General features: G+C 32.3%; 1 protein-coding gene across 1 annotated transcript; it reads left to right on the top strand.

The window, feature by feature from the left end:
• Positions 1 to 590: 590 nt before the first annotated feature.
• LOC108912341 lies at positions 591 to 4928 on the top strand. The gene is made up of 3 exons (XM_018717550.1): positions 591 to 658; positions 713 to 1138; positions 4526 to 4928. Exons 1-3 carry the CDS (start codon positions 646 to 648, stop codon positions 4864 to 4866), a joined length of 780 nt encoding a protein of 259 aa, XP_018573066.1. The 5' UTR covers positions 591 to 645; the 3' UTR covers positions 4867 to 4928.
• Positions 4929 to 9634: the final 4706 nt, after the last annotated feature.

Below are 9634 nucleotides of genomic sequence, written 5' to 3'. Positions count from 1 at the left end.
CCTTAGCAAAGCGCATCCCAGGCTGCATAGCCGCACTACCCTACCCAACCATACCACACATAAACATGACACTACCCCCGGGGTTTACACAGACGAGCCGGCGAAGCAAGAAGAGCGCCAGAAGAAAGGGCCCTAGCCGGCGGGGCCCAGCCAGGACAAAAGGAGGTCCCACAAAGCGCCTACACCGGCCGCATTTGCGGTCGGGGTAGACGACGGATGGGGCCCACCTACGAAGGCTGTCCAGGCCTACACGAGATGAGGCAGGATAAAGAGGGATAATCCCCCTCGATCCCAAATCATTGAGGCCAATTTCTAGCCATAGAATAATGGCGCCAGTTAGTTGTTGTAGCGAGGTCTTAGTCTTAACCGTATTTGTTTTGTTCCTTGGCTTATGATATGAATGAAGAATAAATATTCGTTTCGTATGATGAACACTATGTTATGTTGTCCATGTACTGTTTTCTTGCAACCAACGGTTAAAAAATAAGTAGCAATTTTGTGATAAATACTAAATAACTAACGTAACTTTTCGAAATATATATATGTATATATATAATTTCGATTCCTTACCTTATTTAATATAAAAGAAAGAATATAAAAAATACAAGACAGTGTAATTATAATTGGGGACTCTATAAAGTACATATGATGCAAGAAGGTTAGTATTTTAATTAATATGTTTTTGAAAATTGTTAATATGATATTTCCACAGTAATAATTCATCAAGAAATAGGAGAATTCCTATGTCTGAAAGATTCTTTTGGGGAAACTTTTTTTACTAAAGAACGTACACTGCAATTAATTGATTTATATAGAAGATATAAACTTTTAGTAGGAACAGGAGAAATAAAAACAATGAAAAAATTATGGGAAGTAATAGCTAAAGATATTTCTAATTTATATAAAGTTACTGTAAGTGCAGCAAAATGCGAAAATAGATGGAAATGTCTAGAAAGAAGCTATAAAAAAGTAATAGATAACAATAGGCAAACGGGCAGAGGACTCAAAGTGTTTGAATTTGAAAAAGAATTTGACACAATTTATGGAAAAAAATGTAACATTAGGCCAGAAATATTAATTGACAGTGATCAAGTCATTAATACCTATGGAGGTTCAAAAGAAAATGGCAATTGTGCAAGTAAGTTGTTAGTGTTTTCTTTTTTTAGTTTTACTTTTCCCTATAAANGTGAAGAGTTGTGGCAAAGAATACAAATCGCTGCCAACGAAGTCAGACGCAATCACAATATGTTGTTTCAAACTCGAAGATCTCTCAGAAAACGTGTAAAGTGTATCAGTGTCAACGGTGGATTCTTCGAACAATTACTTTCTAAGCAACATAATTTTTCTAACGAGACCACATTCTGTTTAAAATGGCATAGTACATCGCCATAATTGTAGATATTCGTCAAATGACAATCCTCATTGGGCGCAAGAATTCCACAGTCGGCGTAAAGGTAAATTAAATGTATGAGTGGGAATCATAGGAAGGCGATTTTTAGGTCTTTACTTTTTGAAGAAAACCTCACTTAGAGTTGATGCCGGCTGTAGCAGTTCTTTTCCCCCAATGCTGCAGACGGCGATATACCCCTTGAAATGGAGCTCCACCTCACTTTGGCTTAGAGGCAGTGGCGTAACCAGAATGTAAAGTTGTGGGGGGCTAAAAAAATTCTTTAAATTTACATCAAAACGGTTTTAAAAGGAAAATATTAGTTTATTAGTTACTTGTTTATACAGGGTGTCCCACCACAAACTCCATCGATGGATATCTGGGAAACCGCTTGAAGGATTTTTTTGAAAATATGATGATGGTGTGATACAGATCGTGGGGCCTACCAAGTTAAAATATTTTCAAGGTCATCGTACTTCCGGTTATACCGGAAGTGGATACTAACTTTCTTATTTTAATTGGAACCCCCTGTATATTATTGCATTTTTGGAAATAGCATCTATTTTTAAGTTGAAAACATATAACACACTCCATACTTACGATTGACCGTTTCCGAGATATTTTGATTTTTAAGCAAAAATTAACAGATGCAGACTGTCAGCAAAAGTTAGTTTTCCCGGAAACATAGGTTTATTTTTTTGTGCAAATTGGACATGTTGTAGAGGAAGACCTAATTTATCGAATTTGAAATGAAAATTTTACAGTTTTTATACAGGATGGTCAAAAAAATTTTATCGAATATGAAGTTCAGAAAATGTGGAAAATTTTTAAATGGAAACTCCTAATTTTTTTAACGTATTCGCATTCTGCACTAAAATTTAGTGTAACTTTGTTAAAGTTTCCCTATAACTAAACCCAGTGACAATTAAAAACCTTTGACAGTTGTCATGTTGATTGTTACTTACCTGTCACGGCCAACCCAAAAATCTGCGAAACAAATGGAAACATCATTTTAAAAAAAGGGAAATGTTTATTCGTAAAGAAAATGAAAACCACTGGGTTTAGGTATAGGGAAACTTTAACAAAGTTACGCTTAATTTTAGTGCAGATGCAGAATGCGAATACGTTAAAAAATTAGGGGTTTCCATTTTAAAATTTCGAGTTTTCCACATATTCTGAACTTTGTATTCGATAAAAAAAAATTGACCAGCCTGTATAAAAACTGTAAAATTTTCATGTCAAATTCGATAAATTAGGTCTTCCTCTACAAAATGTCCAATTTGCACAAAAAATTAACCTATGTTTCCGGGAATACTAAATTTGACTGACAGTCTGCATTTGTCAATTTTTGCTTAAAAATCAAAATATCTAGGAAACGGTCAATCCTAAGTATGGAGTGTGCTATAGGTTTTCAACTTAAAAGTAAATGCTCTTTCCAAAAATGCAATAATATACAGGGGGTTCCATTTAAAATAAGAAAGTTAGTATCGACTTGCGGTATAACCGTAAGTACGATGACCTTGAAAATATTTTAGCTTGGTAGGCCCCATGGTCTGTATCACACCATCTGTTTAGAGCGCATGAAAATATATGTTTTTTTTAATATATATCCGCGGTTGTCATGAAAAAAAATAAGTTGTTGAAATTGGACAAAATACTAACGTCAAGAAAAAGTCAACGAAAAGTGTTTTCCCCGCTGTTTCTGTTTTTTAAAAGAACCCGATCCCGCTTTTGCTCTGTTCTCCCCGCTGTTTATGCTGCATTGGAAGACTCGCTATATTGCACGATTGGTGAAGGAAGATCTCTGTGTCGCGTCGGAGACACTTTTTTGAGGGTGAGTTCAATTTCATCATAACCGCTTCCATCTATACCGCACACCATCACAATTTCAAAAAAATCCTTCAAGCCCTTTCCCAGATATCCATCGATGGAGTTCGTAGTGGGGCACCCTGTATTTATAATATATTGTTCTTTTATAGTATATAAATTATATTTGCTAACTTAAAATAAAAGTGTAGATTTAAAAAAAGCTTTGTATCACATAAAAAAAACTAAACATTTTCAGATTCTATCACAAAAAATATTTCAAAAATCACAACAGAAAATAGCAAAAATCAAAATGCATAACCACAAAACATGTACAGCACAGACTACCAAGTACAGATTCTCAGCTCAACACAAATTATGACAGACCGCGATGCATTTATCAAGTACGCGATGCGATCGGCATACCCAGTGACGTAGTAAGTCAGGCAACATGTCCCTTTAGGAACCTTGACTGATGCCGAGATCCGTCCGTGCGCCAGCGGCTACATCTATGATAAAAATCGCGCGTCAGATCTTTGGGGGAGGCTAAAGCCCCCAAAGCCCCCCCCCCCCTGGTTACGCCTCTGCTTAGAGGTTCGGCAATATCTTGATGATACAACAATTTAGCAGACTTACAATTGAGAATTCGTTCTGAAATGGAAAGAATCAGCCCAGAAATTATTGAGCGTAGTGTACAACGTGTTTACACTCGCGCGGCCCAGTGCCAAATAGGATATTTTCACATTTTTCTTTTTACTTGAAAAATAGAAAGTACTTAAGCCATATATAACCAATGAATACTTTTTTTGTTTAAAAAAAATCGGTATAATAGTTTTAAAACAAATATAAATTTAAGTAAAATATTTGGCGCGAAAAATGCCTAATCGAGTACGACTGGTTGCCTAGACTATTGTGACGTAGGAACTCATATCAACAAAGCCAAATACAAGTATGTGTTGAGGTTGTTTTATTTACTCCTGTTTTTATTGAGATTTTGCCAAGTTTATTTACTTTTTTTAAATAATAATTACAAAAAGTAAGACATGTACGAATCACAAAATAAGTGGTGTTTTGTGCCCGGATGTAAAAATACTTCAATAAGTGCCCCTAATAAAACATTTATAAGTGTNTACAAGACTGCAAAAAACCATTTTTAATTCTCAACTTCAAGAGCTAATAACTCTACAGGGTGAGCCCGGAGGAAAAAATCTTATATGAACTTGTGACATTATTTTCTCATTATGTATCCATATCCGAGAAATTGCCCACCATTTCCGGGACACCCTGTATATATATTAAACTGCAAAAATCAAAAATTGTTATTTTTAACAGGTGCTGTCGATGGAAATTTCATTCAGAAAAAAGCAAATGCTGAGCAAGATATAGAGCAAGAAAACAAGGAAAAGGAAAATATTTTGGACACAGGAATCAAAAAGCCAACATCTCAAGTTATGAAACGAAAAAGATCCTATAGAACAGAAACGCACACATATAAAAAGAGAAACGAAATATTGATAGATATGAAGAATGACTTAAAAACTTATTATACTAATAAAATAGAGAACGACAAAAAAAAATTAGCACTGCAAGAAAAAAAACTTGATGATCAAATTATGAGAACGGCACTTTTGAGAGAATATGTCGATGTGATAAAGGAGCAAGGAAGTTTTTAATTACACTGGTTTTCATTTAATCCTTTCCTAAGTTGATATACAGGGTCTGCTAGACATATTTGCAATCCTTATTTATTTATATTCTGTTATATTTTTATAATCTATGTATTAGATAGGAATTTTTTTCTAGTTTGTTGATTTTTTTTAGTCTACAAAACAATACTGATATATTTATTTCTATGAAAACTGTATTTTATGATATAAAGACAGCTGTATAGTTTTAGATGTTTATTTAAATAAATTTATAAAAAGCAAATAATTTTTAAAAATATAATTTAATGTCCATAATAGTAATCACTGTTCAAATAAAACTGCAGCAATATAATTGCGATAATTATGTCCAGCAATATTTTCTTCCAAATTGATATCTTCGATCATATTCACAGGAGCATCATGTATGATTTCATCCTCTGCTTCAGCATTTAATGTGAGATTATATAAAACACAACATGCTCTAATAAAATGGCAAATACTAGTTATACTTCTCAATTTTAAGTGGTATAATGACCTAAATTTCTGTTTGAGCATACCAAATGTATGTTCAATTTTAATTCTGCAACGTGACAGACGATTATTAAAGTTTATTTCTATTTGAGTATTATTAGGACTATCTTTATAAGGTGTTAACAGATTTCTCAAACAAGGATATGCGCTGTCCGCTATTATAAATTTATCACCACATTTTTCTGATAAAGTATTAAAAAGTGACGAATTTCTGAACACACGGGCATCATGTACAGATCCTGGATATCCAATAAATATATCACATATTCTTTTCCTCGAATCACAGACTGCCTGAAACTAAAATTATAAGAAGTTAAACAAAATTATTTGGAATTTATAATTTTGATATATATCTACTAAAAATAATTCATAAATAAATTAGATTATGATTGTTACCTGTATAGAATAATATTTTTTTCTATTTATATATGATTCAGGGTCAGTGGCTGGTTTATCAATTTTGATATGAGATCCATCCAAACATCCTAGTACATTAGGAAAGTTGAGCCGGTTAAAGTCTTCTAAAATTTGTTTCTTTTCATCCTCTGATGGCCATTCTATTACTTGACTTGATTTGTAACTTAGAAATAAAGCTACATTATCTATTATTAAGTGTAATGTGCTGATTGCAACATTAAAACGATCAGCAACATCTCTAAAAGCTGCTGCTTCATGTGTCGCGTACCAACAAAATATTAACAAGCATTTTTCAGGAGAAACCCTCAAATGACCAGTGTCTTTTTTTGGGTACCAGTTGCTATTATGTAATTCTTCACTCAAGCCTAACAAAATGTGTCGAGGAACTTTAAAATGTTCTAGAAAATCTTTTTCTGTGTATAAATGCACAATACTTTCTGCATATTTTTCATTTTTCTGATGATGCAACAATATTTCTGATAATAAAAAGGGTTCTATGACTTCTTCATCCTCTGACGAACTACTTGACACAGCATTATTTAAGAATTCCTATAATATATATGTTTAATGTTATATGTTATATATTTAAACAAACATACAATTTTATTAATTTTTTCAATTTCTTACCTCTAAAACGGAATCCATATTATTATTATATTAATTATTACGCAGATTTCCATAAAACCTTAACCTCTATAAAAACTCAGGGAGTGATGATGGATAACAAAAGCGCATGTGCAACAGAAGTCAGAACTCCGAACTACGAACTAGTACCTGCTCTCATGCGAGAACTGTTCGAACAGTTCTAGAACTGTTACGAACTAATTCTAAAAAAAACCAAAACATAGGATTTATCTTTTCAGAGCCGGTTCTGGAAAACCAAAACGCTGTTTGCAAAGTGCGCATGAGCAGACTGTTCTAGAACTAGATAAAATCTGAACCAAAACAAAGCTTAAGTGCCCCTAATAAAACATTTATAAGTGTACCGCAGAATTCTTCACGCAAAGTTAAATGGTTTAAAGCAGCCAGGCGAGATGTTTCTAAATCAAAATAAAAATTTTTTGTTGCGAGGATCATTTTAACATAAGTAAATATCAATTATTACCTTAAGGACAATGTTGTAAATTTTGAGGTTAATTTGTATTACCAAACTTTGTTTATTGCTTTAAAATTTAAAAGTAAATATTTTAATGATATATTATTTAAATATGTATAATCTTATATATTATTTTATACATGGTTTACTTATTATTGTTTCTTTTTTAGCTTCAAGAAGATATGGAAAATTTTGTTCACTATAAACTTATCGGAGGAATAGTTTTATTAAAACAGGACGTGGTTCCACATATATTTGATTGCCAACAAGACAGAAAAAGAGCTATATCTGCACCACAGCGAACTGTTGTTTTAAAATGAACAGTGGAAGAAGCTATAACCTAGAGAATAATAGAAACAAATGTTGAACAAGAATTTTTACCATCAGTAATGGATTTTGATGGGCCCTGTACAAGCTCAGGTCAAGCCAGGTTAGAAAGGGATGGATATATTGTGGAAAATACAAAAGCAATTGGGAAGGTAAAAGTGTGGGTACACGGGCAAAACCACATGTTCTGCCATTCTTTATAAATTGGGTAACCATAAAAAATATGAACACATGGCAAATTGTTCGTCGACGCTTTAACAAAACTCTGAGAAGCCATTTCTCGTTTTGCGAATGTACAACTCAATCACTGTTAATCACAAAACACCTGATAAGCTTTTAAGAATAATTGTAATAATAATAATTCTCAAATCAAAACTTAATACAAGGCAGGTATATNTTTTTATTGCTTTAAAATTTAAAAGTAAATATTTTAATGATATATTATTTAAATATGTATAATCTTATATATTATTTTATACATGGTTTACTTATTATTGTTTTTTTTTAGCTTCAAGAAGATATGGAAAATTTTGTTCACTATAAACTTATCGGAGGAAAAGTTTTATTAAAACAGGACGTGGTTCCACATATATTTGATTGCCAACAAGACAGAAAAAGAGCTATATCTGCACCACAGCGAACTATTGTTTTAAAATTAACAGTGGAAGAAGCTATAACCTAGAGAATAATAGAAACAAATGTTGAACAAGAATTTTTACCATCAGTAATGGATTTTGATGGGCCCTGGACAAGCTCAGGTCAAGCCAGGTTAGAAAGGGATGGATATATTGTGGAAAATACAAAAGCAATTGGGTAGGTAAAAGTGTGGGTATACAGGCAAAACCACATGTTCTGTCATTCTTTATAAATTCGGTAACCATAAAAATATGAACACATGGCAAATTGTTCGTCGACGCTTTAACAAAACTCTGAGAAGCCATTTCTCGTTTTACGAATGTACAACTCAATCACTGTTAATCACAAAACACCTGATAAGCTTTTAAGAATAATTGTAATAACAATAATTCTCACATCAAAACTTAATACAAGGCAGGTATATACCTGTCATATGACTTGACATAGACCATCCGCCATTTATATGAGTAGTAATGTCATCAATGTCACAACCAATGAGATGATGTTTTACAAATGGTTTTGAAATTTGAATTTTATATAGGTTTTTATTATTAAATATTTCGTAAATTCTCATGAAATGGGTAACGTAAACTCTTTTAGATGTTTATGTTATACTATGTATTAAAATACAGTTCTAGGCAATGTTTTGTATACAGAAAACACCCTATTGTTGGTGGAGGACAATTTGAAAATGTACGTTAAATTTCGTTAATTATTTGCATTTGTTTCGTTTCCAAGTACAATTTCTTTTATAAAAAATGACAATAAATAATTTTTTGAAACAAATGTCATTTTCTCGCAATATCTCGCTTGTTATTTGAGATAGACCCATCGAACCTTACATCACTGTATTCGTAAGAGAAAGCTTTATGCGAATATTAAAAAATATACAGGGTGTTCCCTAAGAAAAAACAGTCAGCTTTTCTGGGTCACCCTGTATACAACTGAATCATCTTAAAAGATACTCCTCCCGAAAACAAAATCGACCTGTTTAAATAACTCACTATAGAAGTTATGAATTTTGTTCCAAACTTTATCATCACGCTGTATTTAGAAATGTCAAAAAATAATTGTCTCAATTTGATCTGTTTCACAGTAAAAACAAAGCGAAGCTGGGAAATTTGGAGCTGGGCGCACTTTAATGGAAATTATTGTAAATTTTGAAATTCATGAAAAATATTGAACAGTCACATATAATTCAACCAAAAAAAAATAAGCGTTAATTTCAGATTTTTTTAATTCTGAAAATTGTTTTCTCTAATTTTAATCGTTTAAGGATAATCACAGAGATTCAAAAGATAGCCACAATTTAAAAGTGGGAAAAATCTCAGACGAGTTCAATTACTATAATCTTTTTATAAATTATTAAAGTTGGTAGTTGTTTCCAGTGATTGTCGTGAAATAATATTCGATTAAAAGTTTATATGCTCTACGAAACATTATTTAATTTTTATTATAAATTATATAAAATTGTTAATGGTAATTAAATTAGATTTGCATCAAAATTGCGCTGGCGATGATTAATAAAATAATTAACTACGTTCCCACTGTTTAGCGATCTTGATTAGTTATCCAAGTCAAGGTTTTAGTTGTTTGTATTTTAGAGCCCTGAGGATGGTGTAAAATAACACCGAAACGTTGGCAAGATTTAAAATATAGTGTTCTTTTATTTATTGAGCTTTATCCCACAAAAACCTTGACTTGAATAAAATAATTACTCAACACACCACGACTCGTTCCAACTTCCGTTCATCACTAGCGACATCCAGTACACAAAAACAAACTAAA

This window comes from Anoplophora glabripennis, unplaced genomic scaffold, assembly GCF_000390285.2.
Source record: "Anoplophora glabripennis isolate ALB-LARVAE unplaced genomic scaffold, Agla_2.0 scaffold1044, whole genome shotgun sequence".
Lineage (NCBI taxonomy): Eukaryota > Metazoa > Arthropoda > Insecta > Coleoptera > Cerambycidae > Anoplophora > Anoplophora glabripennis.
This window is presented reverse-complemented; position numbering and strand designations above follow the sequence as displayed.

Coding starts and splice junctions, on each gene's coding strand:
- LOC108912341 (XM_018717550.1), top strand. Junction 1,139..4,525: donor AGAAAATGGCAATTGTGCAA/GTAAGTTGTTAG, acceptor TATTTTTAACAG/GTGCTGTCGATGGAAATTTC.